General features: G+C 42.8%; 2 protein-coding genes across 2 annotated transcripts; one reads left to right on the top strand and one right to left on the bottom strand.

The window, feature by feature from the left end:
• Positions 1 to 400: 400 nt before the first annotated feature.
• naa15a (N-alpha-acetyltransferase 15, NatA auxiliary subunit a) lies at positions 401 to 15,994 on the bottom strand. Its single transcript, XM_031586788.2, has 20 exons — positions 15,709 to 15,994; positions 13,744 to 13,828; positions 13,504 to 13,608; positions 12,890 to 13,047; positions 12,385 to 12,519; positions 11,783 to 11,936; positions 10,811 to 10,930; positions 10,519 to 10,614; positions 10,006 to 10,112; positions 9,832 to 9,904; positions 6,340 to 6,509; positions 5,854 to 6,006; positions 5,468 to 5,596; positions 4,665 to 4,878; positions 4,209 to 4,402; positions 3,809 to 3,917; positions 3,033 to 3,131; positions 2,612 to 2,755; positions 1,984 to 2,081; positions 401 to 1,671 (listed from the first exon to the last, which is right to left on the bottom strand). Exons 1-20 carry the CDS (start codon positions 15,760 to 15,762, stop codon positions 1,465 to 1,467), a joined length of 2,604 nt encoding a protein of 867 aa, XP_031442648.1. The 5' UTR covers positions 15,763 to 15,994; the 3' UTR covers positions 401 to 1,464.
• A 540-nt stretch (positions 15,995 to 16,534) lies between these two features.
• Positions 16,535 to 19,318, top strand: ndufc1 (NADH:ubiquinone oxidoreductase subunit C1). Its single transcript, XM_012834395.3, has 4 exons — positions 16,535 to 16,656; positions 17,571 to 17,674; positions 17,803 to 17,876; positions 19,170 to 19,318. The coding sequence occupies exons 1-3, from the start codon at positions 16,611 to 16,613 to the stop codon at positions 17,860 to 17,862; spliced, it is 210 nt and encodes a 69-aa protein (XP_012689849.1). The 5' UTR covers positions 16,535 to 16,610; the 3' UTR covers positions 17,863 to 17,876; positions 19,170 to 19,318.
• The last annotated feature ends 738 nt before the right edge of the window (positions 19,319 to 20,056 follow it).

The raw sequence follows: 20,056 nt of genomic DNA, 5'->3' as shown, positions 1-20,056 counted from the left end.
ATATTTTCTCTTAATGGTTTGATACACATTGACAGTTAGTGACCACACCCTCTAAAACATAGCTGTACACACTGCTAAACAGCTTTTGCAACTCCAGCTTACTAATATGTAGTGTAAACATGCCTTTGCCTTGCCGTTCCACTACGAGGTTATAACAGCCTACTAGAATGGATTTTGGACTGTAGGTCAAACTAAAGGTCAGGTTCCCCAGGTGGTCATATTTGTTTATAAATGGAAATAATGTGTTTGAAATGTAATGTTTCACTGACTGGACAAAAATATATATAATCTTCATGAAGAAAGCAGTTCTGCCTAGAACAAGTGAGTGACACAAATGCAATTCAAATGGCTTTGAAAGCTCAGGCCATTGAGGTGAAACATGAATAACTGGTGAATGAGATTTTTGAACTTGAATTCCACTCCATTTTTATTCATTCATATCTCTGTGTTTGAGAGTGTTGGGCAGGTGGGGCCTGTTGCCTTTGGTTCTGACTGAGGTGTTGCTAATAGTCACCTGCTTCAAAACTGTAAAAAAGGAAAAGAGATCAGAAACAGTGTAATAAAGCTCACATGGGATGAAAATCTCTCCAAAATATGAGAAAAGAAACAGGAAAAGAAAGAAAATCCCAAACATATTTAAAGAACGGGTTGCTATGGCAATACCGGTTCCTCAGAGACCTTTCCTCATTCCTTGTTGTACATTCACATAACAAAAAAACCCAAAATAAACCGTGAAAGACTTAAAAGGAGAACACACAAAAAAATATTTTCACTCATGCTGCGTTTCAGGTAACATCTTTTGATATCTCCTTTGATTATCAGTCGTGTTGTTGGCCTATGCTGTTCGTGAAGCCATAAGGACCTGTATCATTTCGCCCCCTAGTGGCTATTCTCCAAAACGTCTTTGTGCTCAAGGACCATGAGTGCATCTTTGTAATGCTTCCCCCAGGAAACATGATCTCGTCTCAACAGATCCATCTAGTCGGTGTCAGGTTTGGCACACACTATCCAAGCAAAATAAAAGTGTAGACCATAACCTTGTGATGTTACAACAGTATTTTCCCATTTTAAACATTTTTATTTATTATATTTTTATATATAAATAATTTTTTTTAAAACACGAGAAGCAGATGCACAGGTCAGGATGAGGTGGTGTAACGCCAAGTTCATCACCACCCTCTTCACCCCCTTCTGGCAGCTTTCTCTCTCTCTACATACACTGTTTATTTTCAGTTTAAGAGTAGTCATCAGCAAGATGAAAAAAAAAAAAAACATTGGGTAAAATGTGTGATTTCCTTTTTTTCCTTTCTTTTCTCTGTTGCCATGGAGAAAGGGCTCTCTGGGGCTCAGCTTTGTGGGGTCAAAGTGCACCGTGGTCACTCAGGGTTGTCGTCGCTCGAAGGAAAAGAAACATGGCCGCCCTCCACGAGCCCCCTTCTCTCACCACTGCTTCACTGCCCATTCTTAAATGTCGCTGGACATGTCGTCATGGTCTCCTGATGACAGGTCGCCATTGGCAGTGAGGGTGGTGTTGTCATGGTGACCGGGGGGCATGAAGGCCAGGGCGCAGGGGTAGAACTGGTGGCACATCGCCCGGTACGACTCCACTGTCTTCTGCTGGTCTGAACCCAGACCGCCGTCCCGCAAGGCCTGAAGCACCTCAGTACAGATCTGAGGACCCAGTTTGCACACAGACAGACAGACAGACAGACAGACAGGTGGACAGACAGACAGGTGGACAGACAGACGCACACACAGACAGAGAAACACAAATGAGCAAAATGTCAAGCTAAGTTAGAGGATCCTTACAGTATCACTCCAGTATTGTTCAATTTTTGCACAATAATTTAAAAACGGTTCTGTCCATTTCTGTTACCAGGTGTGAAACCGAAATGTATCTGGTTTGTGGCCTTTGGCAGTATACCAACATTGCTTCATTGTTGCTTTAAAGCTGAGGAGGAAATAGGCAAAATAGTTGTGTACCTGAACGCTCCTGCCACTGAGAGACTCATCCAGACAGGTGGCTAACTCAGCAGCCATCTTCTCTGACGACGAGTCCAGGTACACCATCATCTTAGCAGCTGGTGAATGAATGTGAGTATATTTCAATGTGAGGCTTAATAAATCAAGTCAACAATGCATGAATTCATGTTTGTTTTATTATATCTCTATACTTTGTTTGTTATCAAGAAATGATAGAAACCCAGAAACTACTCTTGTCTATCCCGCCTATCAAGTGTCAGCCTGAAAGTGGGATCAAAAATTAAATTTAAATGTCAGACAAGGCACGAAGACTAAAGAAAAAGAGAAATGGAATGCTTCCCACAATCAGAAAAATTATTTCAATTCTCGTGTGGCAGTGTTTTGTCTGGATATGTGCCAAAATGACAGTCTGCAATTCTTTTTGGAAACAGCATTATTTAATTATTCATTTATGTCTAATATAATGAAATACATCTCCTTCACAAATGGCTAGATAACAATATGGAAAACCTTTTTCTAAGAAAAGCCTGATCCAAAAAAAAGTGTGTGTGTGTGTGTGTGTGTGTGTGTGTGTGTGTGTGTGTGTGTGTGTGTGTGTGCGCGCACTCGTGTGTGCGTGTGTGCTCACCTGCCACCCGGTGTGGTATCGAGTAGTTGTGTTTGCTCAAACAGTTCTTGTTATAGCTCTGGGGGTCGTGCTCTCCGAACAGCCGGCCTGTCTCCTTATTCAGAACCGTCTTGACTGCCTCGGGCAGGTCCTTGCTGCTGGACACTGAGAACGCAGAACATGGATTACAACTTAAGACGTGTAGTCACAGCGAGGAACAATCGGAAGACCAAAAGGATTAACTGACATTCATCTTAAACCAGATGACAAAATATATCCCACCTACATTCAGACACTAAAACTCATTCTAACGCCAACATTTTTAACAATTTTGAGGGGAACAAGAGCCTCCTATGGGTATGGAAGTGCTGGGTACTGATTGGATGATCATGTGTACTGATCTACAGACGCTGATGGAGGAAGGATGACAGCCATGTTCTACCTCCTTTGAAGAACCGAACCAGGCACTGGTGAAGCCAGGGGTCATCAGGGTCAATGGAGAAAGCCCTCTTCACAGACTGCAACATCAGCAGGTACTTTTCTACGGACACAGGGAGAGACAGAGCAGGGTTAACTAAAAATGAAGACTAAAACTAAACCTAGCTGTGAAAAAATATATTTTGATAACTGAAATAAAAAGAATGACAGTTTTTTCAAAAACAGGAAAAGTAAATAAAAACTACAATAAACAACGCAAGACAAACTACAACGAAATAGAACTGCAAGTAAAATCAGCTTTGTTTTCATTTTCACCACTGGCCTGATAAAAAGGACCTAGAATGAAGATGACAGAGTTTTGTAAACCATATTTGATGTCATGCATTCCCTCATCCTACCCCCTTCAGCTTCTTTAAAATCAAGGCTTTTCTCATAGTAACTAAAAAACTAACACTAAACTAAATAAAACTAGTAATTTCCTCAAAATAAAAATATTTATGCACTCGTAAAAATAACCAAACTGATATCAAAAAGAAAAACTGAAAGACTAAATAAAAGACTAAAAATGACTAATGAAAATATCAAACTATAATAACGGAGAGAGAGAGAGACAGAGAGAGAGAGAGACAGAGAGAGATGAGACTACTGGGTAAATAGATGACCAAACAGAGAGTGCGGGTGGGATGGGGACAAGGAAGACGGTACCGAATCACGAACAAGGAACTTCTAATTGAACTTCTAATTGAACTCTACTGTGGAATCAGGCTAGCTCCCTCTCACCTTTCCTGAAGTAGATCTCAAAGGCCAGCAGGTGTGTCTCAATCTCCTCCTTCACCAGGTTCCTCAGGGGGGTGAGGAACTTCACCGCTTCCTCCAAAGGAGTTTCCACCTGCAGATGGAGCAGACAATGCTCAAGTGAGCAGGTATAAGCACTGTACACAGACGACGCAAGAAAGCGGACCGTCTCGGTCACATCGGGACGAAACACAACTTAAGCTTACGGTTGAGCAAGCTGCCTACTTCGCCTGACGCAAGCACGCAACTAACAAACCTACACACACACACACACACACACACACACACACACCTCAGTACAGCAGGCGGTCATCCAATAAAGCATCCACACATACACAAACTCTCTCACATATACACACACACACACAAACTCACATACTCCTACCTTGACCAGTTTATCGGGTATGAGCTCCTCTTTGGGCCCGCCGATCTCCTCATCATCCTCCTCTTTCCTCCTCTTCTGGTTCTTCAGCTGTTTCTCCTTCTCGGCGATCTTCTTCTCCTCCTCCAGCTGGGCCTTCTTCTGCGCCCGCCTCTGCTTGTTCTTCATCTTCTTTAGCTCCTTGTCCGTCAGGTTCCCTACACACACACACACACACACACACACACACAATGTGCTCACCCATTAATACAACAGCACAGATACTGAACTGTAGATCACTCAGACACTGCGCCAAACAAGTACAGAAATACAGGATCAAATACACATGCTTTGTATTGCTGCGTGTACCTCTACTGACATTTATAATGTATTATTTCACTGGATTTTTATGTATATACTTTATCTCCATACATTATATTATGAAATATAAAGTCAACTTCTGGAACATTCCCCTCGTACCTGTCTCTGCCTGTGACTCCTTGTTGTCGTCGGTGAGGGGGTTGTCGTGGAGACTGAGGTAGATGTTGATGGCGGTGCGGGCAGCCTTGAAGTAGAAGGGGTGCATGCGCAGCACGTCCTCCAGCTTGAGCAGCTGCACGTACGAGCGCAGGGTCATCTTCCGCATGCAGTACGTGTGGAAGTCAAACTGGTCGTCCGTGATCTCCACGAAGTGCTGCACACAGCAGAAAAAGAAATCGAAAGAGAGAAGGAGAGGAGCAAGAGAGAGAAGGGTGAGAAAGAGAGAGAGCAAAAGAGCAAGAGAGAGAGAAGAAAGTGACAAAATGAAGGTGAGAAAACAGGTGATGCAGTAATGAGAAGACATATTGGAGAATCGAGAAAAGTAACATAACTGACATTTAGGACATTTCTCAAGTCTTGAGTTCAGACTCCCAGCCTTAGTCTGAACCAGAATAGATTGTTTGCCATTTTAGGAAGATCACATTTGCGCACAATTTTTATCACCTCACAATCTCATGTTATGGACAGTCAGGCTCTTGCCGCACAACAGCCACTGAACAGCACCCTAGGGATGCATCACTGATCCACTACTTCTGTCTACCACTGCAGTTTTCACTGAGCTACATCACAGTCCCAATATAGCCCCATAACAGATGGCAAAAACAGGTAACTGTGCCCAAGAGCCCACACATATGTAGTTCATGCCAAACGGTCACAAAGAAACCATATTGTTCAGCTCAGGGAGCTTTATTGTCAGAGGATGCACTGTGTTTAGGAATGCTGTGAAGGGAAGGCGGACTCACTCTCTCAATCTCGTGGCATTTCTTCAGTGCATCACCGTATTTGTTCATGCTCTGGTAGGCCAGGGCACACTCCGTCTGGAACCACATGCACTGCATCTCATTTAGGTTCTCCACCGCTGATGTGCCTTCCTGTAGGATGAACACGAACACACAGAGGATCAAATAAGGCACACACATATGAACATGATCTACCACTTCAAAGTAAACATTTAAACAAACAAACAAGCATAATATATAACATCTGAAGTGAAAACATCTGCCCCTCTGTCGGTCTCTCTCCCTCTCTTACACACACTGCAGTTATAACCACATTACAGCAGCATGTTGAGGGCTTTGGCACTGGCACTGGCTCTCACTCACACACCAAACCACACACGCGTACGCACCCGCGTGAACTTGGAGCACATCTCCTCGGCCTCTTTGACCATGCCTGCCTTCAGCATATACTTGGCACATTTGGAGTTGATGAAGCGGTCAGCTGTGTCCAGAGCCTGGGCCTCGTCCATCCAGTGGGCCGCCTCACGGATGTTACCAGCATGCTGAAGGAGAGAGAGAGAGGGAGATTAGTAAACAAATAAAGACAGGTAAGACATAACTAGAAAACAGTTTCAGTAATCATGTCAGTCCAAAAAGAAAACACATTTCATGTTTGTCGCCACGTACACATGACCCCCCCCTCCCCTCCCCACACACACACACACACACACACACACACACACACACACACACACACACACACACACACACACACACACACACACACACACACACACACACACACACACACACGTTATTCTGCATATCTTGGATCAAAATTAGATAGATGGAGTGTGTGCTCGGGTATTGATGTGGATGTGGATGCAATGCTCTACCTTGTATATTTTGGCCTTGATGACGAAGAGCTCGATGAGCGTGGGCGTGCTGTCGATGGCGGCGTTGATGTACTCCAGGGCCTTGCTGGTCTGGCCCACGTAGTCAAAGTGCTGTGCCAGGAAGAACTGGACCCACAGCAGGGTGGTGGGGGGCTCCTCTCTACCGTTATCTACCACAGACATATGACAAGCTCTATTAATACACAGACACCCCCTTAACAAACACACAGTCTATCAACACACAAACACTCTTTAAAATACACACAGTCTATTAATACAAAAATATAAAAATAAAAACACACACACCATCAACACAATCTCTCTCTCAACAGACGGACACCCTCTTAACAGGCAGACAGTCTATCAACACACAAACACTCAGTGTGTTTACATGATGGTATAATTCGAATCTTTGCTTAGTCGGACTATGCTTTCTTTCGAGGGTAGGTGCTATTATCCCAATGTACATGGCAGTGAATAAATCGAATCATTGGCCGAAAGCATGTCATATCCGATACGATAGGTGGCGCTGTTTTTATTACAACTAGTGGTGATACAGCCCTTTCCGCTTGACCTCTTCACCACTACCAATAACAACAACAGTTGATTGAGCATGAATCGCGTCTGTTCATCGGTCCAGAAATGCGTGTTGCCTCTTGGGTTGTTTGTTTGTTTGTTTGTTTGTTTCTGCCAGGCCGATGTGTTTATAAGTTACATTATTCAAAGGTGAAAGATAAAAGGCGAGAGAAACGTATGCACATTCACACACACGCGCAAATAATGGGTTACAGCCAAAACGCATTGCCCTTCTGCAAGTTGCATCAAATTGTTTAAGTACTTCTTCGCTGTCGATTTCCAAATCTGTGTGAATATTCATAAGAGCAAGTCCAGTCAGTCTTTTGTCAGTCATCGTACTTCGTAAGATATGTCTTAAGACGCCCCATTGTACTGAATGACCGCTCAGCAGACGCTGTGGAAACGGGCAAATGTGCCGAACTTTCCAGGGCTTGATAAAGCTCACTGCATTTGGGCTGTAGCTCATTTAGCTGTTTCCAGCTCTATATCTGCATCGTCAACGCTGGGCATTAGTTGTCCGTACTCCGATTTTATAGTTTCCCCATCGTAATAAATATGCATTCATGATATTTTTCTATGACCGAGTTTGACAGGTATTGGTCAGGTAATAGTCGAGTGACAGCTGATTTCACAAGCATTAACTTTAAACCAGAATATTAGCCTATAACGTGTCGGCATAGTCGCCCCGTAATGCCGTGCAGCGGGCGCATACTGTTATACTTTATGTTATGCATGACGTTCCCTAGGCTATATGTTCCTTACCGTTCTAATTACATGTCGTTGTTCTGTGTTGGGACAGAGCTTATACAGGTGGGTGACGGTAGCACAGTCTGTTCGTGGGCATAAAGCCCGTGCCATTGTGACAGTGATTTGTGTTTAATAAAAAGCCATAACAAATATACCACGCTTCCGTGATTTGTTACAATATAATGGTCTTGCTTCTATAATGTATAAACACGTAGGTTACAGGGTGGGTGTGGCAGAGAGAGAGAGGGAGAGCGATGATGCACACGGATATATCAGATTTAGCGACCGGAGCAAAGTTATGTTGCTGTAACGTTGAACTCTTTGCAATCAATAAATACAGTACTTAATAGGCTAATTGATACAATATCTCCTCGTTTGAGTGTGGTTGTTTGAGTGCAATGGGAGTGTATGATCGTTATTGTCTATAAAGCAGTGTTTCTCAAACTTTTTCAGACCAAGGACCACTTAGCCAATAAAAATTCGCGGACCATTTAACTAAATATCCCCGGAACAACATGCCTCCTACCCAAGACCTGGCGCCAGACAATTGTTAGCGCACACATGATTTTCGCGGGCTCTCCTTTGTACGTACCAGTAGGCTAGTTATAGATATGACAATGCGCAAGGCAAAGCATCTGGAACCCTGCTCCATGCGTGACTTGGTTATGTTACAAACTAGTTCGCTCACAGCCTCATACTCCCATCACACACTCAGACAGACATCACAAAACACAACGATGCGCATACTGACCGCAGTATTTCACTACCAACAGTAGGCTAGCCCACTGGCATTAATACAGCCATCCTAGTAGTCAACTTTTCATAATTAAAAGCGGTCATTATCCAACGTCACACAACACAGAATATAGCCTAGTTATCATCTTGCTGTCTCAGCGGGAGAAAAACACAGTGTTTTGAATGCAACTCCGCGACGAGATAATGCCCTATGAGGCTGAATCACTTTCTCCTTGTCTATGTTTGAGGCTTTCTCATTTAATTTTCTTTTCATAGTTCCTGTCTTAAGCCACCAATCCATGACCTTGTTAATAGATTAGACAACTCTTTATTAGATTAGGCTACTACTGGCTGTGTTCTCTTCGTTCTGAGTTGTATGTTAGAAATGTCGCAATAATTTACTTGTGGCCGTCGCGGACCACACTTCATCATATTTGATAGATTGAAGAACAAATTAGTTGTGAATACTATCACCGAGTTTGAAAGGTATTTGGTCAGGTAACAGCCCTTTAACAGCTGATTTGCTTTCTGATTTGACAGTACTGCTGTGTGTTTTAAGCAAATAAAATGTGGACTGTTTACAAGCGGGCACCTGCTATCGTTGATTATACAGTAAATACGTTGTGAAATGAAACAAAAACACATCACAGTTAAAGATGTATTAGTATTGATTGATTCACATCGATATGAATGGATGACATGACTAACAAGTGGTGGGAAATTAATATGAAAGTATTTGTTCGGTGAATTAGCGCGCTCTGTCCAAACAGTCGCAGTCAACGTTTTTGTCAACACTGGCACCACATAAGTATCGTAATTTGAACGTCCTTATACGTTTTTAAGGAGGGGTTGTAAAGGTACTCATATCTTCGGACCTCTTCTGTTATGTTTGTTCATAGTCAACAAGAATAAGCTTGTGAGACAGTCTGCAGGATATTCATAAATAAACGTGTCATTAGTATGAACAGCTGAGACAACGTATCGTCTCTTTCGTCTTCCGGGTCACGACCTGGCAGGGAGGGAGGGAGGATGGCGGCGGGATCTCAAGCATGCGCAAAGACGCAAAGTCCAGTTCCTTATCCAATTCACCGTTACATGCCGCAACAGTCGAACTATCAACTGGATCGGATCGAGTTATCCAGGGGTGTTAGTCCGACTATGTGCGGTCCGACTACGATCCGACTAAGGTGCTTACATGAAACGGATAATGCGATTTCAGTCCGACTAAGGCAGTTATTCGAATCCATGTAACCACGGTCACTGTCTTTACACACACACACACACACACACAGACACAAACACAAACAAAAACATGCACACACACTATCAACACCCAAGCTCAAACACACATAAGTCACTGTACATACTCACACACACAAACAAACAAAAACAATACACACAAACAATATCAACACAAACCATACCAACACTCACCATTCTGGCTGAACATTCTGCTGCTCTTTAAAGAAGTTTCATATCCTACTACCAGCTCTTCAATGACTGACACCTGAGATGGAAGGCAAAAATAAACACATTTTGAATGAGGTGGTGCATCTCCCTCTTTTCTGGATCACTGGCCATCATCTTTTGTCTGTGTCTCTCACTCACCTTTTCCTTGTCATGATAGAGGGATTTGAGTGTGGTGAAGACTGGAGGGCAGCCCTTGCTGAAGTTCATGCGGAGATATTTGTCCAGGCACTCACAGAACTTCTCACCTGAGGATGAAACACACATCCACAAAAGTTAGAGGTCTCCACACACACACACACACACACACACACGCACACGCACACGCACACGCACACGCACACGCACACGCACACGCACACGCACACGCACACGCACACGCACACCTCTCTGCTGACAAATATGTAAAGGTATATACAGTCCAAGTGCATATTCTTTTTGTGGCCTAAGCACGGACACTTGCTTAAATACACATGCAGACATAAAATCTTTTTTCCTTTATGGTCTAACAGAGTTGAGCACAATGCCACAGAGCTTTGTCTCACAGGTTTGACACACACACACACACACACACACACACACACACACACACACACACACACACACACACACACACACACACACACACACACACACACACACACACACACACACCTGTCAGGAAGCTAAGTGGCAGTCTCCTGGGAACAAGGCCTTTAGGGTATTTCACCCACGCGTCCTCATAGATCTTCAACTTGTCTTCTGCATTCGCTGTAAAAACACACACAGACACAGTACACACAAACAGGAAGTCTGATGAGTGCTACAGCAAAGAAAACTGACAGAAAATCTACAATGTATACAAAGTATTCAAAGAATGCTTAGAAAAATAATTTGCTGGCATGTGTTTAAGCGTATGCAAGTAAGTGTGAGCAATCTGGACGGATTTGTGTGTGTGTGTGTTTACCAGGATTCAGTGCTTTCTCAAGGCCCTGGTAGTAGCTCCAGTTCTCAGGGTTTCTCTCTTGTAGCTGGCAGTAAACCTCTGATGCCTCCTCTGTCCGGTCCAACTTCAGCAGCAACTCCCCTGTAGGACACACACACACACACACACACACACACACACACACACCGACGCATTAAACAATTAAAAATGCATCTGAAATAAAGTGCCAACACAACAGAAATCCATATAACACCCACATACACCCCCCCCCACACTCATCACAGATTTATCCTTCCACACAATGGAGCGGATTTCGTGCCACCATAAAATGCAAACACACACAAACTTTGAAATGGTTGAAAGCAATCGCCTCGACATTTTGTTTTACACGGCGCAGCTATTTACTGTGTGACGTGAAGACAACGTGCCACAATGAAACGCAAAATCATCATGAACCATACAAAGACTTTTTGGCATGGACAATTATCAAATTTAACATGAAAAAAATCAATGGATTATTGATCCCCCACGGGTAGGCGCTTGGCGACCTCAATCACACCCCCCATTTGCCAGAGGACTGTAATTGGACAGTGATTAGATATCCTGGTGGCACGATTTCAGCATGTACTTTTCCACAAAGAAAACGAGCCAATAGCGCGTTAGGAGAAAAGCAAAGACGCCTATTCCATGTTGGTGCACGATTTTATCATTACATTCACAAAATGTAATCCCCTCTCGCTGTTATTCTGGATGGTAGGTGAACAAGATGCAAATCAATGAAATGATGATTTTGCTTTTCATTGTGGCTTTTATGCATTGTATTTCCACATGGCACGGTCTCTGCATGCTGCGCACTGTAAAACAATATGTTGATGCGATCATCCGCCCCCCCATTCCAAAGTTGTATTTGCATTTTAAGGTGACACAAAATCCGCTCCATACCATACAGACAGGCATCAGACAGTAACATTTAAAAATATTACTCATACACACCTCTGGTCTCCTCCACTGCCAGTTTGTCACAGATCTGTTTTTCGTAGGTACTGAGGTGGTCCAGAGCCTCTTTGAAGAGGCCTGCTTCCCTCAGGACCTGGTTCTGATAGAGCAGCAGCTCACTATACTCATAATCCACCTTATCAGGAGAAGTCTGCAAAACACACACACAAACACAAATATTGTAAATTGTATATACTGAAACAGCTCATACTTCAAGATCAATACCATCTTTCTCCTGTCAGATAAGAATATTAAAGGATATCTGTATCCCTCTCCTACAAACTCCTGTGGTAAAAAGCAGTGAAAAACATGATGAATGAATGGCTTGCAGGCATACATTGCATAGAGCAAGGGGCGTGTAGGTGCTGGCGTGAGGGTTGGTTGGTGCTGAATACTAGTCTGTGCATGTTTCTCTAAGATGAGAGGTTATTTCAGGCCGTGTGTCTCTCCAAGCTCGCCTGTGTATATGTGTCTGTCAGGGGGGATATTATTTCAGTGCATGCATATGTGTGTATGTTTCTATTTCTAGTTGGTCTCTGAGTGTGTGTGTGTGTGTGTGTGTGTGTGTGTGTGTGTGTGTGAGAATGGAACTGGCGTACTTGCTGTGTCTTGCGGAACTCCTCCACGATCCTTGAGGCCATCTCGTAGTCCTCCAGCAGGTGGTAGGCGATGGCGTAGCCGATCCACGAGGCCCTCTGGGCCGGCCGCAGCTGGAGCAGCTGGTACCGCGTCTCCTACGGCAACAAGGAAGAGAGGACGGGAAGAAAGAGAGAGGTGGGTGGGGGGTGGGGAAGAGTGAATATGCGAATAAGACAAAAAACAAACATGTTATATCAAATAAATCCCAATATTCATTCTGCAAAATCACAAACAAACACATATTATACAACAGGCATGAAAAACTCAGTTAGAGAAACCTAGAAGGACCCACACTCATGTGTACATACACACCAGGATATCTCTCTCTCACACACACACACACACACACACACACACACACACACACACACACACACACACACACACACACACACACACACACACACACACACACACACACACACACACACACACACACATACAAACACACACACTTTCTCTTACCCTGTAGCCCTCCAGGTCTCTCATTTGGATCTGCAACAGTGACAGGTCTCGGAGGATCTGCAGGTTGTCTTTGTCCCACTTGAGGGCGTTCCTGTAGCACTTGATGGCTTCGTCATACTTCTTATCCGATCGCTGGAGCAGGCCGTACACATGCCAGCCTGGGAGCAAGCAGTTAAGGGAAGAAACCCCACGTCCTAGAACCTCCCCACTGCTCAAACTCTTACTGCTGATTCTAGCATGCATTTCATTCCCACGCCCACATAGAAATTACTTAGTTCCAAACAGCTATAGGGGAAAATAGAAGACACTAAATTAAGAGTAACTTAATTATTTTAGTGAGGTTTCATAAGTCTGATATCCATATAGTATGGTGGTACAGAGTGTGGAGAGATAATATTATGCGGTACCCATGTACAAAAGGTGACACTAAGCCCACAGACATACCGACACAGAAAAAATTCCTAGTCACTCATATTCTTCTAATGCTCACGCTCTCTCTGCCAGAGGGCTTACAAAAGGTAAAGGTCTGGTATTTAGAAGCCACTTATACAAAGCGACTTACAAAGAGATCCTGCAGTGGCTGGTGAAAGACTAGCAGAAGTGGTGAAGGATACAGACATGGCTCTTTAAGTCATTGCGGAGGCCTCGTCTGACGAGTTCATATGCATCCTCCTTCTTTCCCAAACAATTCAGGGTCAGCCCCTTCATCGCTAGGGTCTCTGTTGATAGCAGATGGAAAGAGGAGAAAGAGCAGGAGACCGATAGATAGACAAACAGAGGGATGGTTAGACAAGGAGTATGCAACATATCAGACAGGCCAAGTATTGCTAGATGAAGTGAACTTGTTGCCTTACCTCCATGCTCTGCAAACTTCGGATTGGACAGGATCTGTTTGCAAAATTTGAGGCCGTTCCTGTATTGCTTGTGTTCGTAGCATCTCTACAAGGAAGACACAAAAGCAATGGTGAGAGGTGCAGGTGGCTGCCAGACTGTCATGTGGAAAAGCACTTTGGGTCTATATTTGTATGAGATGCATGCGGCACACTTGCAGTGGTGTCGGGCGTCAATATCATTAACGTGCAATGGAATCAAAGAACAGTAGTAGTGGGTAAGGGAGTGAAAGAGGAATGAGAGGTATAAGTACTGACAGAGAACACCATCAATTACTACGGCAGTGCTTCTATTATTTATTTTCATTTCCCCCCCAGCTGTCTCAGAGTAATAACACAGAGTACTTCAAATGTCCAACAATATTCAGGATACACAATGCTGAAATACTAGATAGTGACCAAGTGTTGACAGCATCATACCCCTGCACGGGTATCCAATACAGTGCCTGCCAACTCTGCCCACAACACTAATGTGCAGGAATGTCCCCTGAAATAGTAAGTGCATAGCACAACCTTAGCCAGTACGGCATTAGCCAGTGTCGCCAACACATTAGACTGCAATACACCTCTGGCCAGGCAAATGTCAAGATAAGAAACACACAAGTTTATCCAGTTGCCTTGGCTCTAATGCATCCCTGGTATGCCTTAGTTAGATAATAATTAAATACCACATGGTCAGCTGATAATGCACAATGCATTCTTCAACAATATAGAACTAAAATAAACTTCCAAGTCTGATATCCCTCACATTAATTACAGCTAGTACTTTAAATAATTAAATACAGCTGAGCTGAAATGTAATGTCAATCTCCAACATCGGCACAACCTCCCAGACAGCTGGCTTTCTATGAACTCTCCGCTTTGTGGCCAAAATCTTTCACTGATATCTCACCGCCTTCACTTGACTGCATGGACAATCAGCTGAGAGTCACAGACACATTTCCGAGGTCAAGTGAGTCGATCAGAGTAAATATTCACATATGTCCACAGCCACCATCAGTAAAAACTGAAAGTGAGAGTACGAAGTAATTCATGATAAACTACACATTTCAACGTTTACAACCCAGCGGGTGGTGGGTGATGGGTCTAACGCTTATCACGCAAACATCCGTTGTCAGGTTAACATCATGCTGCCCTCAAGTGACAGCTAAAACAGGAAACTCACAAACAGTTACTGTTAATGTCTACAGCATTATGCTAAATTAACTCTACCCACAGGACGAATAAAGCATAAACAAAAACAGCCAGAAATGCATGTCTTCATAAAGTCACACCACGTTAGCTTACTTCCAGTTTCGAACTTCGTTCATATGAGAAAATGTTCTGGCAGGTCAGCATAATTGCAAACTTTAAAATCTACACATCCAACCAACGTAAGCCATCTTTAAAGAAGTGAAATGGATTGGCTCATGCACTAAGAGATAAATGCACTATCGCTGAATTCCGATGTTGGTTAAGGTGATATGGTATGCAGTAAAGTTTGCATTAGTTTTGCATGGGTATGGCGCTCGCCGGTGCCAATCTGGTCCTCGACACACTGTCAGTTAGTTAACATTACTTCAACAGAATAACTTAGTTATTGGGAATGTGGCGATAGGAGACGTGCCATTTTAGTCCTGATCAACTTCACGCTCGTTAGCTTGACATTTACCACTAGCTAGCTAAATAAACCGAAGTGTCAACCAGCACAATTGTATGTAGGGATGGCTTGCTACCTAGCTTGCTAGCAACCTGATTCATAGTGAAACTCGCTTAATCAATGTTGAGGGTGATGGTGTGCAAAAAGCATGGCACATTGCCTGGTCAGTAAACGTAGACAGCAAGGTAAGTTCTGACCACAGAACCCAAAATAGCGATTGACACAGGCATCTAACCAACCTAGCTTGCTACCACCGAACCAGGGCTAACGTTAGTTTGAGAACCACTCACCAATATTCTCTTAAAGAGAGCGTTCTCTTTAGGCGGTAGGGTGATCGAGGGCATTGTTCAGGTTTAGCTTGCCAACGCACTGCACTCTGTGAATCAACACATCAATCAAGATAGTAAAACCCCAATTCTGTGTCTCCTTTCGGGCTGTTCCGTGAGTCCAGGACGCGGACTAGTATCTCCCTCACTCGGGCTCCTATGCCTCACGTGGTGACAGCAGGCCCCCTTCAGATCCAAGATGTCCGCTCACCTTCTCCTCCGGGTCAATGTTTTCAATGCGCATGCGTGACGAGAAAACGAGTACCGGTATGTTAAACAATGTAACACACAACCCTCTAAAAGCCTTTTATCAAGAACCCCAAAGTGTGTTCAATAGATCATTCAGTCCCTTTTAATTTAACTTCACAATACCGGAGCCTATGCGCTTAGTGGTAGGCTAAATCAAGATAGATCTATTGATATTCAGTTAAGTAACAGCCTGTAAAAGTTAGAAGGGTGATGCTCAAACTACACCTTCAGAAAAAACGATGTACCACTGGTACAGTGCCGGTAATCTAACTCACAATGGACGGACAACTAATTTTTAACCTCTCTGTTGTAAATGCTGAAGTGAAGTCAATGTGTACATGGTTTAGGAAATAAATCGTTATTGGCCATTATATTAAATTGTGGAAGGAGAAATTAAGCGAACACTGTTTTAAAGGCAGGGGCCTTTGTATCATGTCAAGGGTATAAACGGAGCAAGTTAGAACAAAGTGTCCATATTTATGAAAGGCATTTTAAAACACCCCTCTTGTTTCACCATCAGTTGCTCTGCGTTCATTAGGTCTTTAATACCAGTGAGTAGAATCGATTGTAGAGGAATCGAGCAACGCCGTTTTAGTGAGTCCTTGTAAAGTGTGGACATGTCTTTGAATCGGCTATTACTACGAACGGCAACAGTCAGTAGGAGTAAGTAAATATGCTCATTTGTGGTGAATTTGTTTTAATGTTGGTTACAGCTCAAGAAAGAACTTCACAAAATGAATAGCATAGCTGTAGACTGTTACCATTATTTATGTTGTCCTAGGGCCTGACCTTAGCTTAGCACTGACAACTCGCTAGCTAACAGTTGCCCAGCAAATCTCTTCCAACGCTAAAGGGTGACTTAATATCTGATAACGTGTAGAACACTGATCACAGTGCGTCTGTTTCTTTACTTTGTTTGAAGGACCATACCTTATGAACCCAGCTAACACGGAGAAGATGCTAGCTAATGAGTCAGGTTGCAAAGGCAGACTAACGTTAGACTTTGGCAGCTAGCTACCTATTTACGTTTAAACGTAAGTGGTAGATACATTCACCTTTCCTACCTAACTATATGTTAGTTGCCTGTTGGTTAATAAAATCTCAGACAACGAATGTTGATGCCTCTCTTCGGATAATCTCTATAGGAAGTGTTTATTTAATAACCCACTTCTTGGACCTTGCAATTTAGTTACTATGCTGGTTAAGTCAGGACGTGCCCTTTAGTAGGCAAACATTTACATTTATACAATAACCTTCCGTAAGCATGTTTTCGTTTTCCTCTGACTTGCATTTACTCTGAATTAACCGTTGTCCACGTTGTAGTCCTCTTGTGTCATATTGCAATGCGTGATTAGAGATTATATCTCAAGGGCGCAGCACAACATCTTTTAACCTCTGTTCTGAAGCCAGATATGAATAGTTAAAGCAGACAGCATATGTGTTCGGGGGTCTGCCTGACGCGAGATACACCAGTCATTTGTGTTAAGAGAGAGAGAAGGTGCAGACCTGAGAGACAACACTGTTTAAAGTTGGAGGATGAAAATGAACTTAAATTAAGTATAACTTATCTATTGCAGCTGTTACCAGATCTGCCTTCACTGCCTCTAAGCGGGACACAGCAAATCCCAACTGGTTTCGAGTGGGGCTTGCATTTGCAACCTCTGGAGTCCTCTGGGCCATGGTAATGATGCACCAATTCTAAACAATGTGTTTGAAGGCCACAATTAAAAGAAAAAGGCACATAAGTTTATCATTACCACTGCCTAAGATTGTGCTGGATAACTTACTTTCCTGCTCTCTCTCTTCCAGCTTTTGAGACAGCACAGTGTGGATGTGCGGGAGCACAAAGCTTACCATGGAATAGAATGATTTGTCCTGTAAATGTAAGTCTACAATTAGTCATAATCAGTTTTAGAACTGACCACTTGTACACACACTGCCTTGACTTGGATGCATCATTGACCGATAGGTCCTTTTCTGGATTGGCCACCAATCTGTCTTGATTGGGGGAAGAACAACATTTGCATAATTCCACATCATATAGCACCCTAAGATGACCATAGATAAGAGTATATATGATTGCAGACTTACTTTGTAGTAGACACAGTCAGCAATACTTGCAGAACTTAGCTGTTTGAGCAGCAAAACAAATATAACACCTGGCTTCAAAGCGGTCTCCAGAGTCCCTCCCCTTGTGCAGTCACTTCATGAGGGTTTTTTTTTTTTCTTTTGGTTTATTTGATTGCTTTATTTCTGTGTCATCCCCAAGTCTGAAGTCATTGAGAGTGTTTTTTTTTTTTAACCTGCTGTATACTAGATTCATAGCTGCTGACATGTGAGGAGAATAAGATGGATTGTGAATTGAATTTAGGGTTTTAGAAGCTTTCTTGGCTTTCTGAGTAAATGTGGGATGGTTAGAAGTATGGACAGGATGGCGAGCTAGTCCATTGGGCAGGTCCTCCCCAGAGTGCACAGTGCTCAGGTGGGCTATCTCCCGGGCCTTTCTGTGTGGAGTTTGCATGTTCTCTCCGTGTTCACAAGGGGTTTCCTCCACTAAGGACCCCAACAGAAAAAACATGCAAAATAACAGAACACATGTCCACCCCTGACCAAAGATGGACAGTTCACTTCACTTGGTCCCCGGGTGCTACAAGCTGCCCACTGCTCCTGGGGGGTCCTTGAGGAAGGACAGCCCAGGATGGGAAAAAGCAGAAAATAAATTCACTGCAACCTCAGGCCTACCTGCGTGCGTGTGTGTGTGTGTGTCCTGTGTCGCCTCCATATATGCACGTGTGTGTTCCAGTGTGTCGTGTGTGCCATTAAAAACCTGACAAAGGTCTTAATTATTATTGTAAACTCATATTATGTTTTACCTCCCAGACACCAGAACATGGTAGCATGGGAAAGAAATTGTTGTCTCTGGCCTTATTTATTCAATTAAGCTTGTAGGTTGATATTTGGAGAAAAACAGTTACGGGACTTAAATTGTGAAATAGGCTGTACTTTGGCTGGCAGTGTTTTGATTTGCATATCATATTTAACAACTCCCACATTCCATAAAATGACTTCATCAATCAAACGTATTATTCAATTCTATGGTGTCATTAGTCCTATGCTGAGCAAAAGCGTAAATGGACAAAATTTATATTTACCCTTTTTTCTTTCTCTGTCAACAGCACATGCTATGGGAACACCTGGTTGATCAAAATGTTCCATGTTTTTGGTGGACTCCTGAGTGGACCTTTCCCTTAACTGTGTATTGTGATGATGTGAAAATATGAATGACTGTAAATCAAATTGTGTAATAAAGACATATACGTATTAATATGCATTGCGTGTATTTGTAATATTATTGAGGGAATTATTTCCCAAAGAGGGTGAGAAATGTTAATTATGACTGCATTAAATCCACTCTGAAGTATTCATTCTCATAGCTCTGAGCTTGCAATGGAAATGCACAATAATCAGCAGGGAACACATGGCAACTGATTTGTTTAATATGGCAAAATATGAATGCTATGTAGTTTTCCATGAAATTATTCATGCCGGTATCATTGGAGTGGTGGTTGTGAGGGAGTCGCTCTGCATAGCCACATAGTCAAGTTATTTATAAAGAACATTTTAAAACAACTCAAGTTGACGAAAGTGCTGGACAATTAAATCACAATACAATATCAAAACAAATAGAAAACAGAAACAAAACAATTATATCACACACAAAAATCAAATATAAAAACAAGCAAAATACTCAATAGTATATACATTACATGTAATATAGTAAACACCTGTATCAGAACCTTGAACTGTGTGAGATTCCTCAGTTTCCCCTTGAACTAAGGCAAACTGTTTATGAGTTTACAGTAGGTTCCACCCATATACAATTTTGGCATCACATTTTCATAAGTAGCATTTGCAACGTTTTGCTGTAAAGCAGCAATTTACCAATTACATAACAATCGTGGATTATATAACTTGACTGTTTATTTAATAAACCGTCAAGGATGACTGTAATAAACTAATTTTATTAATTTATTACAAAGCTTTGATTGCAGTAGTCCATAAA

Source organism: Clupea harengus, chromosome 20 (assembly GCF_900700415.2).
Source record: "Clupea harengus chromosome 20, Ch_v2.0.2, whole genome shotgun sequence".
NCBI lineage: Eukaryota > Metazoa > Chordata > Actinopteri > Clupeiformes > Clupeidae > Clupea > Clupea harengus.
The sequence above is the reverse complement of the archived record's forward strand: the minus strand, read 5'-3'. Positions and strand labels throughout refer to the sequence as shown.